This window comes from Giraffa tippelskirchi, chromosome 4, assembly GCF_054371585.1.
Source record: "Giraffa tippelskirchi isolate mGirTip1 chromosome 4, T2T-mGirTip1v1.2.pri, whole genome shotgun sequence".
NCBI classification, from domain to species: Eukaryota; Metazoa; Chordata; class Mammalia; order Artiodactyla; family Giraffidae; genus Giraffa; species Giraffa tippelskirchi.
Genome location: NC_137278.1, coordinates 180,504,795 through 180,531,080, shown reverse-complemented (window position 1 = coordinate 180,531,080; position 26,286 = coordinate 180,504,795). Strand labels below are relative to the sequence as shown.

The following is a 26,286-nucleotide window of genomic DNA, read 5'->3' as shown; positions in this document are numbered from 1 at the left end:
CGCATGTTTGTGTGCATGTGTTTAGTTTTACGCTTGTGTTCATTTTTGAATAATAACTTTACCTATAATAAATGAAGTACTTGCTATCTGCTTGGCACTGTTCTGTCTTCTTTACATGTATAATCTTGTCTATTACTCATGGATTAAGTACTATACTGGTCTGACCTAGTGGCTCAGATGGTAAAGCATCAGCTTGCAATACAGGAGACCAGAGTTCGATCCCTGGGTTGGGAAGATTCCCTGAAGAAGGAAATGGTTCCCCACTCTAGTATTGTTGCCTGGAGAATCCCCTGGACGGAGAAACCTGGCAGGCTACAGTCCACGGGGTCACAAAGAGCCGGACAGGACTGAGCAACTAACACTTTCACTTAGCCCTGTTTTACGGATGAGAGAGTCTAAACGATGTGGCATTGGCTATGCAGGGCCCATTCACTTTACCACCAGGCCACACATATACTACAGAGCCCTTTTGGGTTACAATGTTCAGCCCTGTAGAACCAGAGCAGGTTCAGAGGGCATGTTCAGAACATGCTTCTGAAATAGCTATAAAAGTCAATGTCAGTTGCAGCCACTCTCTGCGATGGCCCACACTCTGTCTGTAGAGTGTGCTTCTCTCTGAACCTAAATAAATCCATTTCTTACTTATGAAAAAAAAAAGTCAGTGTCTCTTACAGAGGATTTTTAGGACAGTGAAATTATTCTATCTGATACCCTAATGGCAAGTGTAAGAACTTATGCATCTGTCAAAACCCATAAAACCGTAGAACAGAAAAAGTGAACCCTAAATGAAGCATGGGCGTTAGTAAATAATAATGTATCAATATTGGTTCATCAATTGTAACAAATATACCACACTATTGCAAAATGTTATTAAAGAGGGAAGAAAGTGAATGGGAACTCTGTACCTTTGTTCAATTTTTCTGTAAACATGAACAAGCTCTAAAAAATAGTCTATTAATTTATAAAATAGTAATAGACTCAGAAACAGAAAATAAATTTATGGTTGTTGTTCAGTCACCCAGTCGTGTCTGATTCTGGGACCCCATGGGCTAAAGCACGCCAGGACTCTCTGTCCCTCACCACCTCCTGAAGTTCGAACAAGTTCATGTCCATTGCATCAGTGATGCCATCCAGCATCTTATGGTTACCAGAAGGGAAAGGGAAGAAGGAATAAATTAGGAATCTGGGATTAAATTAAACATACTACTAAACATAGAATAGATAGCCAACAAGGACCTACTGTATAGCCCAGGGAACCATACTCAATATCTGTAATAAGCTGTGATGGAAAAGAATCTAAGAAAGAAATATATATATATATATAACTTAATCACTTTGCTGTACACCTGAAACTAACACAACTATATTTATTTAAAATTTTAAAAATAATAATCTATTAATTTTAAAAAAGTTTTTAAAGAGTCAATGGCTCTTTCAGATGGACCTGACCACAAAGTAACTGAAAATGCTTTTATCTTTGGAAATCTCCACACTCTGGTCACTGAGCATTTATATTTCATGAGCTATCTTGGATTATCTGAAGTGGCAGGAAAAAAGTGACAAACACTCAGGCACTTAGAGGGTGCCCTGGGGATGTGTGCGGCTTTTTTCCCCTTCCACATCTTTTCTTGCATGGACCTCAGTGGCTGAGCAGAATGAGGGCAGGCAGGGTAAAGTGTCTGTAATTCCCATCCATTCCCGAGCCCTGTGGAATCTGAACTTATGCTTACTGCATTGTCACTGGAACATTCAATCTTAACTGTCAAGACGTTCTTCAAGGCAGAGAAAGGACTTCAACACGGTATGCCAAAATCTCTTTTCCATACACTTTTTGGCAGCTCCGAAAGAAAATGTTGCTCTTATTCTCAAAAATACTGTTTTTATGTTCCTGTGGAAATTCACGAAGGGGGTATTATATTTAATCTTTACCACAAGAAGAAATACTTATTTCTGATGGAAATAATACTAGACATGGATATCATGGAAAATATTATGTAAGCTTTTATATTGAGTGGGAAATTCACTCTGTACCTCTAGAGTATTGTGCACCCTGACCGATCGGAGGATGGCCAATGACTACTCCCTGTGGAACTTGTTCCTTTGGCAAACACACTGTGCTCCAGGCAAACTGTACCTCTACACATTATCATATAAAACCTGAGACACAGATTAATCTTAGCAGCTATTTGGAGGAAGACATCTGAACATACCTTACCCTCTTCCGCCCCAAATCACAATCCAATATTAACTCGTTAATCTTTTTCATTGGCTTTGGTAATTGTACCCTTTGAAGACAATCTGTGAATATGCGTAGAGCCCTTAGGCACCTTAACTGCCATTTCATCCAATTAACAAGTTATTAAAAATGTTTTGTGTGAGTACCTCTTCCCTCTTCCTTTCATCACCAAAGAGTGAGCAGAGCCTGCAAGAATGAAGGGCAGGAAGCAGTCACAGCAATAGCAGATAACAAAGGTATCAAAAACAAACAGCCAACTTCGTCCCATCTCACTTTTTTAAAAATATCTTATTTTTTTCAATTTTTTTTTTTTTTTGGCTGCGCCATATGGCATGTGGGATCTTAGTTCCCTGACCAAGGATTGAACCCACATTCCCTGCATTGGAAACTCGGAGTCTTAACCACTGGATCACCAGGGAAGTCCGTAAAAAAATATTTGTTTATTTGGCTGCACTGGCTTTTAGTTGTGGCATGCAGTAATCTTCCATCTTCACTGCAGCATGCAGGATCTTTTGTTGTGACATGTGGGATCTAGTTCCCTGGCCAGGTATTGAACCTGGGCTGCCTGCATCGGGAGCTTGGAGTCTCAATCACTTGACCACCAGGGAAGTCCTCTACCATCTCACTTTGTCACTTGACCCTCTAGGCTTAGGTTTTAATGATCAATTCTTCTCCTTTACTAGTTCTTAGGGGACTAGTCATGAGATGTTCCTGAAGTTTCATATGTTGCTAGAGTCATTTTCATGTAGTGTTATGGACAGATTATTTTCAGAGGAAATGAGGAGCAGATCATACTTACAGTTAAATTGGCAGAGAGATCCATTTAATACTGCAATCAGCCTTTTCCACACTCATCCATGGAAGGAAATGGGCATAGCTAGCCTCAAGAAAAGGAACCTGACTTGAGAGAACAACCAAATAAATATATTTTAAGGGACTTCTGTTTCCTATAACAACCAGGATGGGCTATCAAGTTAACCTATGATAATGAACAACCCTCAAATCTCCATGACTCCATCCAGGTTTATTTCTCCTTCATGAAATGTGTCCAGCATGGATCAACAGAGTCTCCACTTCATTTAGTCTCCCGGGTCCCAGGGTGATAGAGGCTTCATGCTAGTTCATGATCCCACCATCTCTGAGGCTTCCCTTGTAGCTCAGTTGGTAAAGAATCTGCCTGCAGTGCAGGAGACCTGGGTTCAGTCCGTGGGTTGGGAAGATCCCCTGGAGAAGGAAATGGCAACCCAATCCAGTATCCTTGCCTGGAAAATCTCATGGACAGAGGAGCCTGGTGGGCTGCAGTTCATGGGGTCGCAAAGAGTCGGGCACGACTGAGCGACTAACACTTACTTACTTAGCATCTCTGAAGCAGGAAAAAGAAATGTGCAGTTGGTACCACCAATTAAATGCTTCCACTTGGAAGTAACACATGTCACTTCCACTCATATTTTATTGGCTGAAGTCAAGTCACCAGCCATGCTTAACTTTAAGGGGGCAGGAAATTGCAATCTTAACAAGGAACCAGAAGGAGGAAAACCAGAATATTTGTGAGTAATTATTACCATACTGCCTATTCCCTGTGACTGACTCAGGAGTTTAATGATTCAGTGTGGTTTGAGAATTTAGCATTGAGTGTGTGACTCTATGAAAGAGGACCCTGAAGGTCTATGATAAGATCTAGTGTCTTGTGGGAGAAAGCTATTTAACTAATAAGTTAGCTTTGTGGTCCCCCACTTGTTGTCACATTTGCTGTAATTCAAGGAAGGTGATAAAACTGTGTCTCTTATAAGCATACTTAGTTGTCCCTTATGAGAACTTTTTATTGTTTTAGGAAATAAGAAAAGCTTTGTCTTCCATTGATGAGTTGGCATGTTTCCAGTTGGAAATTAATTAGAATCTGTTGACTCTGCAGAGAACTAGATTATAAGCTTTGAATTAGCCCCAAGAGTTAACCTATTTTCTTATCTGCTTTTAACCTTGTTTCCTCCATTGTAATTAATTGTAAAACAATGGTATTATATTTGTCCTTTAGATAAACTACCTCAAGCCCTTTTGTGAAAGAGATGGAGAATGAACAAAGAATTGGAAGTCAGGTGGTGGAGAGGGGAACTTGTCACTTTGTTAAAAATAATGGCTTTCCTGGTGGTGATGTTGTACTGTAGTAATGGGCTTTCCAGGTGGTGCTAGTGGTAAAGAACCCTCCTGTCAATGCAGGAGATGTAAAGAGATGTGGGTTCGATCCCTGGGCTGGGAAGATCCCCTGGAGGAGGGCATGGCAACCTACTCCAGCATTCTTGCATAGAGAAGCCTTTGGACAGAGGAGCCTAGTGGGCTAATAGGGTCGCAAAGAGTCAGACACGACTGAAGTGACTAAGCACACACGTACTATAGCAATGCAAGATGTTGCTACTGGGGGCAACTGAGCAAAGGATATACAGGGTTCCTGTGAGTTATTTCTTACAACTGCATGTGAATCTGTAATTATCTCAAAGTTAAAAGCTTTTTAAAAAAAAATCTACAATAGCTTCCCAAAGATGGTTGACTGCTAGTGCAGGTGCTTTAAGTTTTTTTAAAGGACTTGAAAATGTCAAGATTCTCTTTCAAACCAATAATGTAATGAAATTCCCAATTTACCGTGCAATAGGAGTCACTGTGGCAATGACTTGAAACCACAAACATGGGATATTTCCATGAATTACTTAAAAAGAAAAGGCACAAGATTCACATATTAAAAAAATGAGAAGCATCGCTGAAGCCTCCCCACCTCCACTGCTGTCCTGTCAAAGTCAGAGTCTCCCAAAGAACTCAAACAGCTACTAAACTCTTCATCAGACGTCGGAGCTTTGAAACAACCGATGAGAGTCTGAGGAGCCATTTTGAGCAATGGGGAATGCTCACAGACTGTGTGGAGATGAGGGCTTCAAACACCAAGCACTCCAGAAGCTTCGGGGTCGTCATGTGTACCATGGTGGAGAAGGTGGAGGCGGTCATGAAGGCAAGGCCACTCAAGGTGATGGAAGAGTTGTGGAGCCCAAGGCCCATCTCAGGAGAAGATTCTCAAAGACCTGGTACCCACTTAACTATGGAAAAAAGATTTTTATGGGTGGCACTAAAGAAGACACTGAAGAACATTACCTGAGAGATTATTTTGAACCATATGGGGAAACTGAAGTGTTTGAAATCATGACTGACTGAGGCAGTGGCAAAAAGAGAGGCTTTGTTTTTGCAACCTTTGATACCATGACTCCATAGACAAGACTGTCATTCAGAAATTCCCCCCTGTGAATGGCCACAACTGTGAAGTAAGGAAAGCCCCATCCAAGCAAGAGATGGCTAGTGTTTCATCCAGCCAAAGAGGTGAAAGAGGATCTGGAAACTTTGGTGGTGGTTGTGGAAGTGGTTTCAGTGAGAATGACAATTTTGGTCATGGAGGAAACTTCAGTGGTAAAGGTGGCACCGAAGAATTGATGTTTTGAACTGTGGTGTTGGAGAAGACTCTTGAGAGTCCCTTGGACTGCAAGAAGAACCAACCAGTCCATCCTAAAGGATATCAGTCATGGGTGTTCATTGGAAGGACTGATGTTGAAGCTGAAACTCCAATACTTTGGCCACCTCATGCGAAGAGTTGACTCATTGGAAAAGACCCTGATGCTGGGAAGGATTGGGGGCAGGAGGAGAAGGGGACGACAGAGGATGAGATGGCTGGATGGCATCACCGACTCGATGGACATGGGTTTGGGTAGACTCCGGGAGCTGGTGATGGATAGGGAGGCCTGGCGTGCTGCGGTTCATGGGGTCACAAAGAGTCGAACACGACTGAGCAACCGAACTGACTGAACTGAACTGAATGATTGTTGGCACATCCTATACAATATATCTAAATTGAGTTATGGTACCAGATAAAGTTATAGATGGGAATGAAGCTTCTGTATCATCCATTATCATGGGTAATCAATAAAAGATTTAATACCCTCTTGAAAAAAAAGTGAGTACTCTCTGTCTTCTTTCCCTTCTCTCCTCCCTCTCTGTCCCCTTACTTCCTTTTCTCCTTCCCTCTCTTTCTCCTTTCCTCCTTTCTTTTTTCTTTCTTACATTTTTCCTTTTGAAACACAGTTGAATCCCTTCTATTGCTAAAAACTATGGTAAGCAGTTGATGAAGAAGACAGAAAATGTGTCTGCCCACATAGTGCTTATAATTTAAAGGAGGAGACAGTAAAATTGCAGTTGTGATGCATGCTTAGAGTAAAACTAAGAGAGGACTGAGATGAAGTAAGGGGAGTGAGGAGCTGCTCTAGACAAGGTCATCATCTGAGAAGAGGAAGGAGAGATAGAGAGAGATTTGCATATTTTTGAGAATCCTTCAAGGTGACCAGCTTGGATAGAAGATGGTTGGCAAGGCAAAGGCAAACATGACGTTGGCAACATTGTGGGCAAAGCAAAAGCATAGTAACTCCAAGCATTGTTATAGCTGACTGTCAGCTCAAACTGACATAATTACTGATATTTGCTCTAAATTAAACAAGTTCATTGTTGAACCAGTGGAACTTTAAGTAGTCATTGTCTCTCTGATACACTGTTCGCATATTCTTCCATATTCATTTTCCAAAGAGAAAGCTAATGAACAAGAAGGGAAGTGATTACAAAATGGGATATAAAAGTTAGAATTAGTACTATTTAGAGAGCTCTATGTATGTAAAGTACCAGCAATAAGGAAAGTCCTTTTGTTGACACACATAGGACACAATGTAAATTTATTATGATTCTCAGAGCTAGCTTTTTCCATGGGGATGGACATTCTGCTCCTAGCATCTCGTTCCATCGGCCCAAAGTTCTGCTAAACATATTTGTAATCTATTTATTTTATTATTAGAAATATAAGGCCTAAATCCCTTGCAAAGATAACACAATGACTTAAATTTACATTAAAAACTAAAAGACTATTTTGGAGAGAGATTACCTCCTAGGTATAGAGAAGGAATGGCAATAGGTGAGAGGATATCAAGAGAACTACACTTTTTTTTTAGGGCATGTGGCATCTTAGCTCCCCAACCAGGGATCAAACCTATATCCCCTGCATTGGAGGCATGGAGTTTTAACCACTGGCTTACCAGGGAATTCTCAAAGACTAAAATTTCATGGTAACATTTTATTTATTAATATTGTGAGATGGGTACATGGATGATAAAGGTATTAATCTTTATAATGTTTTGGATTTTTGTATATATTTCTTAATATTTCCCTTTTTTAAAGTAGATAACTGCCTTCTCTTTTTAAAAGTTTTTATTTATTTATTTAATATTTGGCTGCACTGGCTCTTCGTTGCTGTGCCTAACACTTTCTCTAGTTGCCTTGTGTGGGCTTCCCATTGTGGTGTCTTCTCTTGTTGCAGAGCATGGGCTCTAGGGTACGTGGGCTTCAATAGCTGTGTCACACAGACAGGCTTAGTTTACCTACAGCATGTGGAATCTTCCCAGACCAGGGATCAAACCCATGTCCCCTGCATTGGCAGGTGGATTCTTAACCACAGGACCATCAGGGAAGTCCAAATGATTACCTCCTGACTGTGTCCTAAGAGTAATATTTAAGCAAGTTAGCTCTTAAAATAGAAAAATTAAAGGAGAGGGGACAGATAGAAAGGGCTATAGGAAAGACTGAGTCTGCTAATGAGAGATTTCTCAGACTTGAAGAAGCTTAGACAGAGAAGAGACTTAAACAGTTGACTAAAGGAAGCCCTTCTTTTTAGAGCAGTTAATCTGTTCATGGTCATGGGACCAGCTGGTGGACCTAGTGGAGGAAACAGGGGTTCAGAGCTTCAAGTCAAGAACTTACCTGACTTCAGGCTGTTGTCCAAGAATTGCACCACAACTGCCTGGGATTTCCTCTTTGTTTTATCACTGTTGACACCAAATTTCATTTTAGTGATGCAACTACTATCTGGAAGTTAGAAGTAGACTTGTTATTTAATGGCAAACTGGAGAAAGTATTTTAAACAAGGATGACAAGGGACCCTTCTAGCCCACAGTAGGGTTTCCCAGGTGGCTCACATAGTAAAGAATCTGCCTGCAGTGAGGGAGATCCAGGTTCGATCCTGGGTCGGAAAGATTCCCTGGAGAAGGCAATGGCAACCCACTCCAGTATTCTTGCCTGGATAATCCCATGGAAAGAAGAGCCTGGCAGGCCACAGTCTATGAGGTCGCAAAGAGTGGGACATGACTGAGTGACTAACACATACACAGTAGAGAAAGGAACATGTTTCTGGTAGGAGCCCAATCCAGCTGACTTTGCCTCCCAGCACCCTAGTTTCTGGTTCTGAGAAACCTACCACCCTCAGAACTGGGGAAGAAAAACTCATTGGGTTCACCTGGGGTCAGCACTGCATCTCCACTGCCCCCCAAGAGTACTCAAGTTCCTCAGGTTATCAGACAACCAACTGTCACTGACAGAGAACTTACTTTGATATAAAAGGAAGAACTTAATCAGGTTAGTGTTCCAAGAAACTTCAAAACAGCTGCAACTTGGCTGAGAATCTTGTTTATCTTGTTTATCTCTTTCACTGTGCATATAAGCCCAGAGGCTCTATGATGGCTCTAATATAAAGAATAAATGGTGTGTGGGAATCCAGTAATTAAGAGTCTCCTTTTGTTTCCTGTGTGGTACTTTTTATGGAGACCACCATGATAATTTTCTCTCATGAGGCTGAGACAGAAAGGAAGTGCCAGGAGAAAATTTGGAAGGAAAGAACAATTCAGGAAGTGCATCAATTTCATAATCAAACCTGCACATGTTGGGTTTCAAGCAGACTCAAGACTAGCTGGAGCACAGTGATATAAAATCACTTCAACTTCAGAACAAATGCCTTTGTTGATAAAATTGATTATGCCTTTCACATGAATCTATTTCTGGAAACTCCTTGATGGTCTGGTGGTTAGGACTCTGGGCTTTAACTGCTGAGGGCTTGGGTTCAATCCCTGGTAGGAAAACTAAGATCCCACAGGTGGTGTGATGTGGCCAACAAACAGATAATATCAGAGGGAAGAAAGAGATACAAGATAAACAAAATAAAGAATATCTATATAAAACCAACACCAAATATTTTTTAAAAATAACCTAAACAAATGAATCTTTTTCTAACCTCGCAGTAGTTTCTCAGTAGTACACACCTCTATTTGATGTTTACTGAGAAATATTTTGATCACCACTTTCAAATGTGAATGTGCAAATGAATTATCGGGTTAAAATGCAGATTCTGATTCAGTAGACAGAGAATGAGATGGTTGGATGACATCATTGACTCAATGAACATGAGTTTGAGCAAACTCCAGGAGATAGTAAAGGACAGGGAAACCTGACGTGCTGCAGTCTATGGGGTCACAAAGCGTCAGACATGACTGAGTGACTGAACAACAACAGCAACGAGATCTGAGATTCTGCATTTCAAGGGGACGGGCCTGAGATTCTGTTTTGTTTTTGGGTTTTTTTTGGCCACACTGTGAGTCGTATGTGGGATCTTAGTTCACCAACTAGGGATGAACCCATGCCCACTGCAGTGGAAGCGTGGCGTCTTACCACTGGACTACCAGGAAAGTCCCAGATTCTGCATTTCTCGCGAGTGCCTAGGAGATGCCCATGGTGCTGGCCTAGGTTTTAGATAACCTCTAAACTCATCCAAAGGTTGCTGTTTTAGATTTTAAAAGACACTCTGAAAATAATAAATTAATCCAAACAACTGGAAACTAGGGTGAGTTTCAATGCTAAAGGCTCATGTCTCTTTGGGCCAAGAAGAAACTTTTGTGAGTTGAGATCAAGAGCAAGCTGGTAGACAAAAGCAGTGCCAGGCAAGATGCCACCTGATTGGGAAGTAAGGCTTACCTAGAATCACCATGTCCATGGGTTCTGGCAAACTCAGCTCTCATCAAGGTCGTTTTCAAAATGAATGGTTACAGTCTGGTTTATGGGGTCCAGCAATAATCATAATGGAGCAAGAGGCAGTGATTTTGTTCCAAAGGGGTCAATCTGGATGGAAAATGGATCCATCTATGTCTCGATGGGAAGAGGCAATGTACAAGCTTAAGAAGGTGGCTGAACCTCACTCAATCAGATGGGCTGTGGCTGTGAGCACAATGACTCCCACAAAGAACTGAACCAGCGCATAAATCCAATCAGGAAGAGAGGACATGCATGTTGAGGGTTAGGGAGAAAGCACAGTTGGATCCAGGAGGTCATCCAAGAGACACCAGATGCTAGGATTAGGACAGCAAAACTAATTTCATGCCCCTGAATTTCAGATGTTAAATGCACTTTGAGACCTGTTTCCAATTAACTCATGAATTAGATGAGATTAAATTAATTGATGCTTTTGAACTGTGATGTTGGAGAAGACTCTTGAGAGTCCCTTGGACTGCAAGGAGATCCAACCGGTCCATCCTAAAGGAAATCAGTGCGAATATTCATTGGAAGGACTGTTGCTGAATTTGAAGCTCCAATACTTTGGCTACTTGATGAGAAGAACTGACGTTTGAAAAGACCCTGCTGCTGGGAAAGATTGAAGGCAGGAGAAGGGGACAACAGAGGATGAGATGGTTGGATGGCATCACCAACTCAATGGACATGAGTTTGAGCAAGCCCTGGGAGTTGGTAATGGACAGGGAAGTGTGGCGTGCTGCAGTCCAAGGGGTTGCAAAGAGTCAGACACCACTGAGTGACTGAACTGAACAGAAAATTAGATGAGATGTCTTCAATGCTTGGAGGTAAGTGATGTTTCAAGAAAAAGTGGGAGCTGCCAGATATGGTATACCTCCTAGATGCTGAACACTACATAGAATGTTTAAGACGCACTACTTTTATATGATTAAAGAATTTTGCTCTGGGAAGATAAGAGAATGAGGAAGTTGCAATTCTTTGGAGTTACTGGTGAGTAGGAGTGGGAACTTTGACACAAGTAAGTTCTCATGATCACCTAGATCAAAGGGGAGGGTTGAGAGCAGAGCTGTTGCCTTCATATGCTCAGCTGAATAGTAGCCATTCAAATCAGTAATTACAGGACTTCCCTGGGGGTCCCACGGCTAGGACTCTGAGCTCCCAATGCAGGGGGCTCAGGTTCCATCCCTGATCAGAGAACTAGATCCCACATGCTGCAACTAAGAGTTTACATGCCCCAACTAAATACCTGGTGCAGCCACATAAATGATAAAAACTAAGTAAATAAAAAAATAAGTAAATTTTTAAAAAATCAGTGACTAGCAAGAAGAATAATTGTTGAATTGAGTCAGGAGAATTACTGACATTAAAGAGAGGTTGCGCTAAACTAGGGTGGGGGAAAACTCTTGCAGAAAATGCAAACATTTACCTCATGATTATGACAAAAGCCAAGCCAAGAAAAATACTGTTTCTTTTCATAGGAAACATGAAATTATCTTTTCCTATGTGAAAAACCAAACTGGTGAGTTCTTTTAGAAGTTCTCTGTCCCCATCACTTAACCTCATTCAGCTTCTATTGCCTTTTAAATTGCCTTGTCAAATCTCACTGGAGAAGCAGACCCATTGATTCTCTTTACTCAGGAATTTACAAAGACTGTCTTGAAAAATATAACTTTAATATATGGGGTATCTTCCTACCTATCTTGGTAAATAAAAGTCTAAACGACTACAAATATGATTCCTAAATTGAGCGTGGTAGTGAAAGCATCAGTAAGTATGGGGTTGAACCTGGTTGTCATGCTGTGTAAGGTCAGCAGGGTCCAGGTGACTCTGCGATGTTCATCATAGCCTAGTGAATCTGTGAAACTGATTTTTATCCTCAGGGTGGTTGCTTACTTGACAAAATAACCCCATCACTTAATTATATCAAAAAGGGAGTTCTTACCATCTTCTTTTGGCCACATTGCATTCTCAGGGCATTGATTCAGGTCAAAAACACTAAGGTAACAGTATTTTATGGGGTATTTAATGACCCACCACTAAAAAAATAGTTTCCTCACTGATGCTTGAAATTTCACTGGTGATGTTTGTCTTCATTTAGTCAGTTTGGGTTGTATAACATAACTAGTCCTGAAATTCTTAAAAAAAACTATTGCCAGTTCTTTATGCAATGAACAATTTTCTGAAAGCTAGGCATGCCTTAGGTTAGATACTTGAGTCAAAAGAAAATAATACAGTAAGTCCCCTATATACAAACAGGTTTCATTCCAAGAGATCATTTTTAAGTTCAACTTGTTCAACGAAGTTAGCCTAGTACCCAACTAACACCACTGGCTTTCTAGTACTGTACTGTAATAAGTTTATAATGCTCTTCACATAAGTAATACATAAAAGACAAACACAAAAAAAGAAAGAAAACATTTTTAACACTACAGTGCAATACCTTGAAAGGTACAGTAGTATAGTACAACGGGTGGCTTAGAGGGGCTGGCATCAAGTGAACAGGCAAGAAGAGTTACTGACTGGAGCAGGAAGAGGAGATGGGAGATGGTAGAGCTGAAGGATCATCAACAATAGGAGATGGAGGGCAAGTGGCAACTTCACTCACCCCTGACCCTGATGTTGATGGAATGCACATCTTGAAAAGATTGCAACTTGAAGGTTCATATGTAGAGGACTTACTGAATAGTACATGATTTTCTTCTCTAGAAGAGGGAACCATAAGAGTGTTAAGAATATTATTATTGTACTAGTCAGGGTTCTATAGAGAAACAGAACCAATATACTTAGCACCTATATGGTACTTACACATAATGCATGCATGCTAAGTCGTGTCCAACTCTTTGCAACCCCCTGGACTGTAGCCTGCCAGGCTCCTCTGTACGTGGGATTTCCCAGACAAGAATACTGGAGTGGATTACATTCTCTTCTCCGGGGAATATTCCTGACTCAGGGATTGAACTATCATCATCAGTGACTCCTACACTGGAGATTCTTTACCACTGAACCACCTGGGAAGCCCTGTGTGTAATGTATATCAGTTCAGTTCAGTTCAGTTCAGGCACTCAGTTGTGCCCGACTCTTTGAGACCTCATGGACTGCAGCACGCCATGCTTCCCTGTCCTTCACCAACTCCCAGAGCTTGCTCAAACTCATGTCCATCAAGTCAGTGATGCCATCCAACCATCTCATCCTCTGTTGTCCCCTTCTCCCTCTGTGTACCATTATCATGGATATTGATGAGAAATGTTTACTAGATTATTGTAACTATCTTTGAAAACAAATGCAGCTTAATCTCTTTTTAACCAGTTCTGTTTAAAATTAGATATATTGCATTCAGGATACAATCAACCTGAATCCTGAAACTCTAAAGTGTTTCTGTAAGTGAATCTCATAGATTTTTCAAAAATCCTTAGTGATGAATGAAGACCTTTGAAGAGAATGAAACCATGGTTTCAATCAACACTATCCCTTCTGCCTACAGACATAGTTAGAGAACAAACATACACAGAAGAGTCTATATCGTGGCTGTGGGTTTTTTGGTTGCAGGAATGTGATCTTAAGCTGTCACTATTTTAAATAAAGTCAGGCTATAATAGAATATTTCATCTGAAGATACAGTGTCAAGCAACTATGGAAGATCTTATATGTGGAATCATTTCTTGATTCAAAAAATATGCTTAAGATCAAACTGAATCAGTGTAACAGAAAAATAATTACAAAGGCTGAAAATTCTCCCCTAATTTTTTTTTTCTTCTGTTAGTAAACCGATGGAGAAGAGACACTTTATACCCTGAAGGAGACTGCTGTCGCATCTGATAAATCATATAAGCTCCATTGAATGTATGTCATCACCCTCAGGAATGACAGGTCTATCTTTGTCACCCTTGTGGGATTTGAGCACTGACACTGTCAGAGAACTTGACTAATAACCTTCACCTGGACCTTTCAAACTCTGCACGTAACTTCTTGATAAAGATTGTGATAAAGGACAATATTTTCACAGGTTGACAGGGTCAGGAGAAGAGGGTCACTGAGGACTTTGACACTTTTAAGTTCAGTTTACAGTACTCTGTGAGAAACCTCAAGTTTTGCTGCACTTGCAATTGCTGGGATGAATCACAAGAAAATGAATATGTGACCCTCAGGGATACTGTATTGGCTTTATTCTCTCAAAGATATGTGCATATGAGGGCAATTATACACATCACTGTTTGACAAGAAGGACACATTATTGACATTCTCTAAGTTTAAATCAAATGCCTTTCACTTTATATTGTGCACTTTAGGGCATGTGTTGTTTTATCAGTGAGAGATTCATTATGACAGTGAATGGGAAGAAGCAATTCATTCCCCTTATGTTCAAAACGCAAAAACAAAGGTAAATTTTGCTAAAGATGGAGCCATACCCAGGGGAAAGGACAATTCTTAAATGCCCATTGTATTTTTTTAATCCACATGTTTGAAAATATGAGACAATCTAGACTCTATCCAGGGGAATGTGCTCAATTCCTTCTTTCTCAATGTCATTTTTGGTTTCAAAACATCATACCACATTTATATCACGACCAAAAACCTTGGAACATCATAAAATGGTAACTAAGCATGATTATTTTGTGCATTCAATAATGCCGATTTCAAGAGACTACGCAAACAGGAATCCTTGAAATTTTATTGTTGACAAAAACAGTGTATAATTAAAGATTTGATGAGGAACCTGCAAACAATAAAGAATGTGACTATTGCCAGCAAAATACAATTACTCCAAGTTCTTTAGACATTACAAATATAGTTCTTTCACACCAGATGGTTCACATGTAACAAAGCCATTTTAGAATGCTTAATTGTGCTTCAACAAAACCTTTGAAGAATGAGGTAGTTTCCTTTACCCACCATATCTTCCACATTACCATTGTTACACTTTTAGTGAGCTTAAATCCTTTTAACATGACCTTTAAATAATATTCATAAGAGCCAAGCCTTATTTACAAAGTACTTCTGTCTACTTGATTATTCTTAAAGAGAATTTCAAGAATCGCTACACAACTGGAAAATTTTGAGACAAGCAATGGTGGGGGCTTTTTCATTAAAATCAGACTTAGATGCAAGAGAACAAGTTCTAAAAATTCCATAGTTAAGCTGGTATTCTCCCATTTCTATCTATCAACGCTGATTTTACAACTACGTCCACAAAAAAAAAAACAAACAAAAAACACTACTTCCTCACACTCTGATTTTCTCTCAGCCACCAAGCAAGCACAAATTCTTCAGAATAGGGAGTTAGGTTCCATGTGTAGGCTGATTGGGCAATTCGTGGGGTCATTCATTCTTATTCATCAATAGGGGACCATCTGCATAATTTATGAATGCATACAAATTAGCTAGCTTATCTTAAAGACTTCATTCAAAATCTACTCACAGCCATATTCTTGAGAGAATACTAACACTCTTCAAAAACTTATCAATGAAGTAGAAATTGAGGCAGGTATTTGCAATCCTTTCTCAACCCTGAGAATGATTTTAACAACCTCTATGAGATTAGCTTGAGGACATCACGGCATGTTGTACAATTTAGTTAAAAACAAAATGATAATATTCAACTATTTCCCAAGTCAGTTAACCTTCACCAAGGAAAGGGGGGATGGTGGCAAATAGTATTCCCAAGGGGAAAAAGAAGTCATGATTTACTCCTTGCTACTTATTTGTCTCAAGATGATTCACAAATCTTAAAACAGTAAAGAAGACATAATAGATCTTATGGATATGCAATTATGAACTCTTAACCAAATTGGTAGTAATTCGAAGTGGTTCCCATGGAACATGAATGTCAGATTCCCATGTAACATGACCTCAAGGTCATGCAAAATTCTAGTATCTGAAAAGCTGACCACTATATTTAGTTATCTTCTAGCTGGCAATGTTTGTACTTGTGACCTATATTGAAAGCTGGAGATCCCTATGGCTGGCACAAGAAAAAAAAAAGCTGTTTTGGACAGCACAGACCCAAGTTTGAGATTTTCCTTTCTTTCTCTGCTACCAGTTGTTCTTCCTCTAACGTCTCTAACTAAAATTTTCTCCATTCAATGATGGGTAACAAGGAATCTAGCCATTGCAATAGTGAGCATGAGGAGAAATCTGTCAGTGAAAATACATTTAAACTCATTCTCATATCACAGTTCCCAATTTTTACCATCCCAACAGTGGATTCCATAGGTAAACATGATGAAACTCAAGCTTTAGACCTTATTAACCGGGCCTACTGTGGTATGAAAAGTATACTTACTTACCTGAAACTTCAATGCTTGAATCCAGCAGACTGGTTTGCTAAGACTGAATTTTGTGCCTTTGTCATTCACTAAAGCAAATATATTTACATGTATCTGAATTATTTACTCCAAACTCTTCCATATTCTACTGTTTCATTATCATATCCTCAGATGAATATCTGATATGTATGCTAAAGATGGAAAATAAATCACTTTATCTTTCATTTTTTAATTTTTTTTCTTTTTTGTCTGTACAACTTTCAGGATCTTAGCTTCCCAACCAGGGACCAAACTCCAGCCCCTGCAGTTCACTGCACCAAGTTCAAACCACTGGACAGCCAGGGAATTCCCTGCCTTTGTGTTTTTAAAACAACTTTTTGGCAATGATTTTTTTTTTTTTTAATAAAAAAATCTCTTTGCAATATTTTAAATGGCCTTTCTTTTAAAACCTCAAGCTGTGAAAAACTGTTGTATTAAGTCTTCCACCTGCTATTTTCCGAGTAGCTGTAATCCATCATTTGCTAGCTAAGTCTAAACAGTTTGATTCATAATTGACATTTTCCAGAAAAACTCACTGTAGAAACATTTTGTTTATTTCAATAATACCTGACTTTGAGTTTAAGATCAGCAAGGATGCTGTACTTTGAAGTGTTCTTTTGTTAGATGTACCACAACAGCTTAACATTGCTCCAAAGGAATACAGTTAACAAATATACTAAGTTGGCACAACAATTATATCAATATGCATGCAGTATGCAGATTTGTGTATGTGCTCAGTCATGTCCGACTTTTTGAGACCCCATAGACTCTAGCCCGCCAGGCTTCTCGGTCCATGGAATTTTTCAGGCAAGAATATTGGAGTGGGTTGCCATTTCCTACTCCAGGGGCTCTTCCACCCAAGGATCGAACTCTTGGCAGATTCTTGAGCCACCGGGATAGCTCAGTAAGCAGTAAACCAGGAGGTAATTCCTACCAGTAACTCCTAAATACTAATCTACTGACCAGTTTCCCATGAGAGGAAAGAAAGGAATGGAAAAATAGGACATATTTCTTCTAAAAATGAGATGAAAATGTTCACTGTGATTTCTTGATAACAGACGTGCTCTGGCCTTTGCTTCTTTATCTAACTGTATTATTAATAAATACTACTTTTATACCTAAAACTTTAAATAGGAGAGTACAAATGCCATGAGGGTAATGTCCATATACTACTTATTTTCTAATTCCTACTGTGAGTTGTTAGGCACATTAATTACCAGGTGAACTCATCATCAAATTAACTATAATCTTTTGTGATCTTTATCAGTCAATATGTTAAGCTTATTGAAAGAGTGACTCCTTTTGTGGGGAGGTACTTAGAAAACAGACTCCTGAACAAATTCTACCTGTGGCAAAACAAAATGATAGGTGTTATTGTCATTGTTTAGTCACTATGTTGTGTCCAATTGTTTTTGACTCCATGGACTGTAGCCCACCAGGTTCCTCTGTCCAGGGGATTTCTCAGGCAAGAATACTGGAGTGGGCTGACATTTCCTTCTCCTGTGTCAAGGATCTTGCCGATCCAAGGATCGAACCAGTGTCTCCTGCACTGGCAGGATTCTTTACTGCTGAGCCACCAGGGAAGCCAGATAGGTGTTATATCTACTAAAATTACTTTCCAGGATTACTATTTATAACTTAGTTATCACATATTCACAGAATAAACTCACATTCCAGGACTATCAGGGATCCTACTTATAATGATTCTCTGTGCTGTGTGCTGTGCTTAGTCACTCAGTCATGTCTGACTCTTTGGACTCTATAGACTATGGGCCCCCAGGCTCTTCTGTCCATGGGGATTCTCCAGGCAAGAATAATGAAGTGAGTTGTCATGCTCTCCTCCAGGGGATCTTCCCAACCCAAGGACTGAACCCAGGTCTCCCTCATTGCAGGCAAATTCTTTACCATCTGAGCCACAGGGTAGCCCAAGAATACTGGAGTGGGTAGCCTATCCCTTCTCCAGGGAACCTTCCCGACCCAGGAATTGAACCAGAGTCTCGTGCATTGCAGATGGATTCTTTACAAGCTGAACTATCAGGGAAGCCCAATGTTTCTCTAACCCCTGTCTAAGCTTTAGTGCACCCCATGAATACTTATTGCTCTCAATATTATAAAAACTATCACTCACTGAAAGTAAACAAACATTGTTTTCTGCTTAAAATATCCTTTTCCCAATCATAAGGGTAAACAACATATAATTTTAAAAAGGACCTTTCTAAGGAAAAAGAATACAGTGATTGAGTGGGAATCGGGAAAATAAATAAGCTTATGTCAGCAATTGATTTTATAGCACAAACTCCCTAAAACAGAGCTGAAACTGCAGCTTTAATAAAAGGTTCCTACGATTCTTTTGACCAAGATATATTCATTAATTGCCCTCAAGTGGGCACCCAATGGGAAGAGCTGACTTGTTGGAAAAAAAACCCTGGTGCTGGGAAAAATTGAAGGTAAAAGGAGAAGGGAGCAGCAGAGGATGACATGGTTAGATGGCATCACCAACTCAATGCACATGAATTGGAGCAAGCTCTGCAGATAGCAGAGGACAGAGGAATCTGGCATGCTGCAGTCCATGGGATCACAGAGAGTCGAACATGACTGAGAGACTGAACAAGTGCCCCAAAGTGCTCTGATTTGAGGAAAGCCAGACTCCAATACTCTGGCCACCTGATGCAAAGACTGACTCATTGGTAAAGACCCTGATGCTGGGGAAGATTGAAGGCAGGAGGAGAAGGGGACGACAGAGGATGAGATGGTTGGATGGCATCACCGACTTGATGGAAATGACTGTGAGCAAGTTCTGGCAGTTAGTGATGGACAGGAAGCCTGGCGTGCTGCAAGCCATGGGGTCACAAAGAGTCGGACACTACTGAGCGACTGATCTGAACTGAACTGAGACCACTTGTTTGGGTACAACTGTATCAAGCAACAAAACTACTATGATGAAAAATTCTCACCCGGGGTATATAACATAAGCTTCTCAGGTCTTCAGAAGGCTGAGACTGCCGAGTCATATAATCAATGTGACACCGCACTTTCTTGTAGCTACTGAAGATCATTTTTTTTTTCTCCCTAGTGACAACCTTTTAAGAAAAGAATAAAGGGGGTTTTCTAGGTAGAAAAAAAAAGTGATTCTAGAACAATGTTTCCCAGGCATTTTTTCCTTTTTCCCTTTTATTCTTCCTCTGTACTTTTGGAAGTAAAGGTTTTATTATGAGTGTATTCATTCCTGCAAGTTCTGGGAACCACAGTACCCGTCCCTGAAATGGACTCGTCTTTTGGTGTATTGTGAGCGGAATCCTTGATAAATGACTGCAACAGAGAAATTCCTAAAAGCCAACAGCTTTAGGAAATGCTCTGGTTATTTCTAATGCCTGAACACTTTGTTTTAAGATCTTGGTTTCTACTGATTTTGTTTTGAAAAAGACTGACGAACTTGGTCTGAAATGTAAAAATGGGAAAAAAAAAAATGGAAGAGAACATGCAAAATAAGTTAATCATTATCATTTTAAGTGCCACCAGTTCTGTTTATAATCATGCACATGTGAATTGCTGAATCTCATTTGATCAACCCAATTAAACATTAAATAATTGCAGCCAATTATGCAAATATCAGCAACAATATTAATTTGTTGATCTTTTTGAGCAGATTAGCCTCACATGTTCCTAATGCTAGACTATCTTACGCCTTAAATGATCAATTAGTGTTACGATAACTAAGTCTTGAAGAATGGATAATTGCCTAGTTATAATGTGCCACTCTTGCTGTATTAATCCACTGCAATTAAACAAACAGTGCACAAGGAAAAAAGATGTGCAGATGTTCCTTTTAAATCTATTTAACAAGTTACTGTCAAGGTCAATTTCCTGTCTTATTACTTAAATGAGAATGGCAGATTGTGTTCACTGTTTTAGGAGACTTGGTTTCTTTAAATGTATATCCTTCGTCTTCACAAAGTCTGGTTTTTAAGGGCTTAAAATGCTCTTAAGGTTTGATGAAAGAAATCACACAGACATAATGTCAAGACATATTGTTCTCCAACTTTTACAAGGAACATGTCTCGTCATACTAAATTTAGAGATGCAAAGTATAAAATGTATTTGTGGCAAACAAATGACTTCCATTTCTCATAGGAATGTTGAGTCTGGTTATTATGTGCTACTTGACAGGTTAGAATTACCTTAGGTCATTTCTAGACTACACTATTGAAAGCGAGGTCACAAGGTTTAGCCAAGGCAAAAGCAGACGCTTAGAATGCTACTTGGTGAACAACGTGGGTGGAGGACAGTTAAAGCATGTCAGACCTGAAAAGAACAGACTCTTCCAAGACTTCAGATTGCCAATTAAGAGCCCCCTAAAAAAGATATTTTTACCATTCCTTTTCATCTTCTACTTTCCTCATTTTCATTTTACAATTCCTATCTAAAAAGACCCTATGGCCAAAAGTCTTGGAAAAGAATCAAAGCCCCATTTGCTATGTGCTGCTAAATGCCTTAAGGAAATTTTTCCAGCACGTCAAACTTTTAGAATTTTTTTCCTTGCTCTGAAAAGAGAATGAAATATGATCAGCAAGATGAAAGTTATTAGGACTGAAGGAAACCAAAATAAAACGTCTGAGAGCTGACCTTCCAAGGGTAAATGTTTTCTATCAAGATTTGACTTTCCCCTAGATAAACCAGGATACTACAATTTTAACTCACAGCTCCCAAACAAGGAAAATATCATCTATAATCGCTCTCCTTATACCCTAGCCATGTGCTTATCCAATCCCCATTCAACAGGAAAGAGCACCTATAAAACCAGAGTATAAAATCCAGAGTATATTCCTCTTAGCTTTCTACCAAAAACTAAATATGATTTATTTTGTATTTAACACTTCAACATTTATGTATTTAACATTTAACATGTCATTTCCATTTGGTTGGTATGATATCATCATCTTTCTAGAATTATTACTTTAATTCCAAGACAGTCTTCAAATAAGAAATCATTCCTCCAACAAACTACAATCAGAGTATCTCTAATGACTTGGCAGTCCATGGAAACGAAAGATGACATGAGGTAAATATCGACAAAGTCAGAATCAATCACAAATTCTAATAAAGAGGTTTCATAATATAGAAACAAAGAAGGTACACTTCTATAGAAGCTAAATGTTCATTCATTCTTTACTATTGGCTAGGCTGGGGGATGCAAAGATCTATAAGGCACAAGACCCTCAGTCCTGTAATGAAGCCTGCCCACGAATTACAACACAATGTGGCGACAGCAGGGGTGGTCTTGTAGATGTACCAGTGGAGCCTGGTGCAGACTGTGATATCAGGAAGGAGGAGAGATTCTCCCTAAGATGGACTTAGGGGACCTGAAAAGAAATGTAAGGGAAAGAAATCCAGTTTCTCTAAGTCTTGATTTATAAACAACAACAACAACACACTTTGTTCCGGGAAATGGTACCTATGCAATGTACTCAGATCAGCTTTCAAACACAAAGACACTCATTGGTTGAGAAGCAGAACATAACTTATACTAAAGAATAAATATTTTTTTAAAAAATCTGAGTGAAGCCCTAAGGGAGGTACTAAGATTACGGAGGAAAATTCTACACTTATATGGCTTCCATAATCAACTCTCTAGAGAAGGTAAGGAGAGCTTCTAGGAGCAAGTTTAGAAACTACCATTGGATGACTGCGATTCATCTTCTCTGGCATGAGGAAACAATCACTCTGGTAACACAGATAATATGAACAACATGATGCACAACTAAGATCAGGTAGCCAAAGACATTTCTCATAATTCAAATGCAACAGTCTGTCCCCAGCGCACACAAATGATATCCTGTTCTTTTCCATTTAGGCTACTGTGATTGTCCAGTCGCTCTCTTCTCTTCCGTACTAAAAGAAAAGCAAGAAAACATGTTTCAGTGTAAAAGCTAACAGCACAGGAACAGCTTACAAATAAACTTAATGATATAACCAACGTTGAACAAAAGGTTCACTTCTGTTTTATACATTAAAAGCAGGTTCATATTGAAAATAAGACTATGTATAAAGAAACAGTCAAATACCTGGGAAGAAACATAGATTTCATAATTATTGTTGAGCTCAAATTTATAGCTGGTATAGGTTCCTTACATATGCCTTTTCACTGCTATTCTGTATTTAGTTTCTTAGATCATGTCCCGTTTTAGCTTGAATCGCCTATTTAGTACTAATATAACTTCAGTTGAAATGAATACAAAACATTAGAATTCCTGAATTGGAAAGAACATTAAAAATCATCTAGTCTGCAGGGAATGAGCCAAATAAGTATGGCTCTGGATTTCACTTCAGAGCAGTTCCACTTCTATTGGTTTCATATACTGGGATTCCAGGAAAGGTCTCTTTTGCAGAAAGTTCTAAAGCTAAAAAAATCAAGTGTGAAGAGCAATAAACTTTTAAGTCCAGCTTCTCATTTAAGGACACTAAGGCTCTAGCAAACTCTGTTTTTAAAATTTTCTTTTATTGAAGTATAGTTGATTTACAATGTAATGTTAATTTCTGCCATATAAAGTGATTCAGCTATGCATACATATATATGTGTGTATATATATATACATACATATACATGTCTATATATACACGTTGTTGTTCAGTTGCTAAGTCATGTTCTACTCTTTGCGACCCCCATGGACTGCAGCACTCCAGGTTTCCCTGTCCTTCACTATAGCCTAGACTTTGCTCAGACTCATGTCCATTGACACGGTAATGCCATCCAACCATCTCATCCTGCCGCCCCCTTCTCCTTACAGTCTTTTCCAGTGATTTGGTTCTTTGCATCAGGAGGCCAAAGTATTGGAGCTTCAGCTTTAGCCTCAGCCCTTCCTATATATATATATATATATTCACTGGAAGGGCCTATATATATAGGGTTCCCTGGTAGCTTAGCTGATAAAGAATCTACTTGCAATGTAGGAGACCCTGGTTTGATTCCTGGGTCAGGAAGTTCCCCTAGAGAAGTGATAGGCTACCCACTCCAGTATTCTTGGGCTTCCTGGGTGGCTCAGAAGGTAAAGTATCTGCCTGCAATGCTGGAGACCTGGGTTCGATCCTTGGGTTGTGAAGATCCTCTGGAGGAGGGCATGGCAACCAATTCCAGTATTCTTGTTTGGAAAATCCTATGGACAGAGGAGCCTGGCAGGCTACAGTCCATGGGGTCGCAAAGAGTCGAACACGACTGAACAACTAAGCATTGCACAGCACATATATATGTATATATGTAAATATATACATATATATGTTCCCATCTTCTTTTCCATTACGGTTTATCACAGAATACTGCATACATTTATCTGTCCTATACAATAGGTTCTGTTGTTTATACATTTTCTATATAGTTTACTTCTGCTAACCCCAACTTCCCAATCCATCCCTCCCCCACTCCCATACCCCTTGGCAACCATAAGTCTGTTCTCTTCTAGGAAACTCTTAACTACAGCCCATTTCTGTCTCTGTGCAATGCTATTTCTCCTCAATCACACTGTCCGTGTCCTGGGTGCCTCTTAATGGAGTTTTAAAGACTTCAGAGAGCAGAATCTATCAAACTGGTAAAAATACTAGAAGCTAAGAATGGGTCCCCCTACAACCTTCTGGCTTACATGAAAAGGAGACTGAAGGAAGCCAATGTCACTAAGTGACTTACTTAATCCACATCAGAAAGTGCTGCCTACAGAGTATGGCCTCCCACTGTTCACACTGTTGATTTCATAATGAATGCCAGACAAAACATTCCCAAATTCTACCTGATTTATATATATAGCAATATACACATTTTATTTTTCCTATTTGAATTTCCATTAATACATTAGACACTTTAGCCATTAATAATAATTATCAGCCTACTGATATTTTGTATGCTAAGTGGGTTTCCACGTTTCCTATTGGGTATGTGTGTGCTTGCATATTAAGTCGCTTCAGTCATGTCCAACTCTTTGTGACCCTATGGACTGTAGCCTGCCAGGCTCCTCTGTCCATGCGATTCTCCAGTCAAGAATACTGGAGTGGGTTGCCATTTCCTTCTCCAGGGGATCTTCTGGAACCAGCAATCAAACCCACATCTCTTGCGTCTCCTGTACTGGCAGCTGGGTTCTTTACCACTAGCGCCATCTGGGAAGCCCTATTGACATTTTAGCAGATCTACAAACTTATGATTCATGACTATAATTTCATCATGAATCTCACCAGTTAAATGAATTTGCTTTCAGTTACCAGTTTTAGTTTTATTAACAGTCAAGATCAGTTTTGAATACGATGACAGTCATAGGCCATGTAATTCAGGAACCTACACAATATGTATTAAGGTTTTTCTCTCTTGTCCTGCAACTCATGCTTTCATGAAAAATCATAGCATCCTGAGATGTTATTCAAGGGATGTGATAATACAGCTAATTCATAATATCTAGACCTAGGTGATTATCACCTTTCATTTCAATGATGAACAATGTACTTTAATTTTCCAAGGTGAAGTAATTCATAGTAGAGATGACAGATTTTAGCAGGAATAGAAATATGCTTCCTTTAAAAGGTATCCAGAGAAGGCAGGGAAATAAAACACTTGTCTGCATGGACCAGGCTGTCCTTATACTGCTGTCAATGCTTTTAACGGGCTTCTCTGGTGGCACAGTGGTAAAAGAATCTGCCTGCCAATGCAGGAGATGAGGATTTGATCCCTGGGTCGAGAACATCCCCTGGAGGAGGAAATGGCAACTCCAACATTCTTGCCTGGGAAATCCCATGGAGAGGAGCCTGGCAGGCTACAGTCCATAAGGTTGCAAAGAGTCAGATATGACTTAGTGACTAAACAACAAAAATGCATCCTTAACACTACCATAGCAACAGCCTTTAATGTTTGCAATGCAGTAAATCAAATCCAGCCTGTGGAATGGTACTTTGAGTCCATGTGGAAGGATCGGTGTGACGTGCAGAATTTTTCAACTTTTCATCAATTCCAGTTAGAACACTGAACTAAAACGTGTCTAATAATGACAAGCTTATTACTTGCATTTGATGCACGTTTGGCAAATAATTTTACAAGGCCTTTGCTAAAACGTGCCTTTTACATTTGGCAGAAAATTCTAAAACATAAAAGGCCAAGCTGCAAGTTAGGCACTTAACTCTCAACAAGGCCAATAAAAACAGAACCAGGGCTGCCCACCAGTTAACACTTCATCATCCTGGTTGTAGGTCATATTCAATGGCCATGCAAAGCTCTGTGATCCAAAAACAAGGGGTGAAGTGTGAATTAGGGAACAAGGAGGGGCTGGGAAGCTGGGCAAGGGACTGCACCATCAAGGCAATCTAGAATGTTCACCAAGTCTGCACACACACACAGAATAGCTCAGGACTTCTCCAGGGAAGGAACGGTTATTTATTCTCACAAAGCTGCAGCCAGTGGTGGGAAAAGCGATTTTTAAAATTCTATCTGGTGATGGGCTATCAATACAGATCACGCATTGATCCCACTCAGCTGCCCTTATTTTAAACCAGTGAAGATGTCCACCTTTGGGTCTTGACAATCACTCCTCCCACTTTCTGAAATGGCAATAGCAGCACTGCTAGTTACTCAAGCATGCTACCCCGATATTTACGACCTGGGCTGCAGCTTTTATCTGATCTTGACAGCAGTTTCGAAGTATAGCTCACTTTGAAAAAAATCTAAATCAGATTCTCTTAAGTTTTTTTTTTTCTTTTTGTAAAACGATTAGACATTTTTATTTCTTCTCAGAAGGTGTTAATACACAAGGGCAACACGTTTCTGTTCTTCAGTACTTGCTTGGTGCGTCACTCACCCATTCA

At 39.7% G+C, this 26,286-nt stretch overlaps 1 protein-coding gene and 1 pseudogene across 15 annotated transcripts in view; one reads left to right on the top strand and one right to left on the bottom strand.

Annotated features, from left to right (window-relative positions):
* The first annotated feature begins 3,712 nt into the window (after positions 1–3,712).
* Positions 3,713–5,712, top strand: LOC145545702 (heterogeneous nuclear ribonucleoprotein A1 pseudogene; annotated as a pseudogene).
* Positions 5,713–20,471: 14,759 nt separating this feature from the next.
* BCAT1 (branched chain amino acid transaminase 1) overlaps positions 20,472–26,286 on the bottom strand; it is a 111,570-nt gene continuing 105,755 nt past the window's right edge. For all 15 annotated transcript variants that reach the window (XM_081483765.1, XM_081483773.1, XM_081483771.1 and 12 more), the window contains one exon: positions 20,472–22,347. In XM_081483765.1, coding sequence (XP_081339891.1) covers positions 22,306–22,347 — 42 coding nt within the window. In that variant the 3' untranslated portion in view covers positions 20,472–22,305. The remainder of the gene's footprint in view (positions 22,348–26,286) is intronic.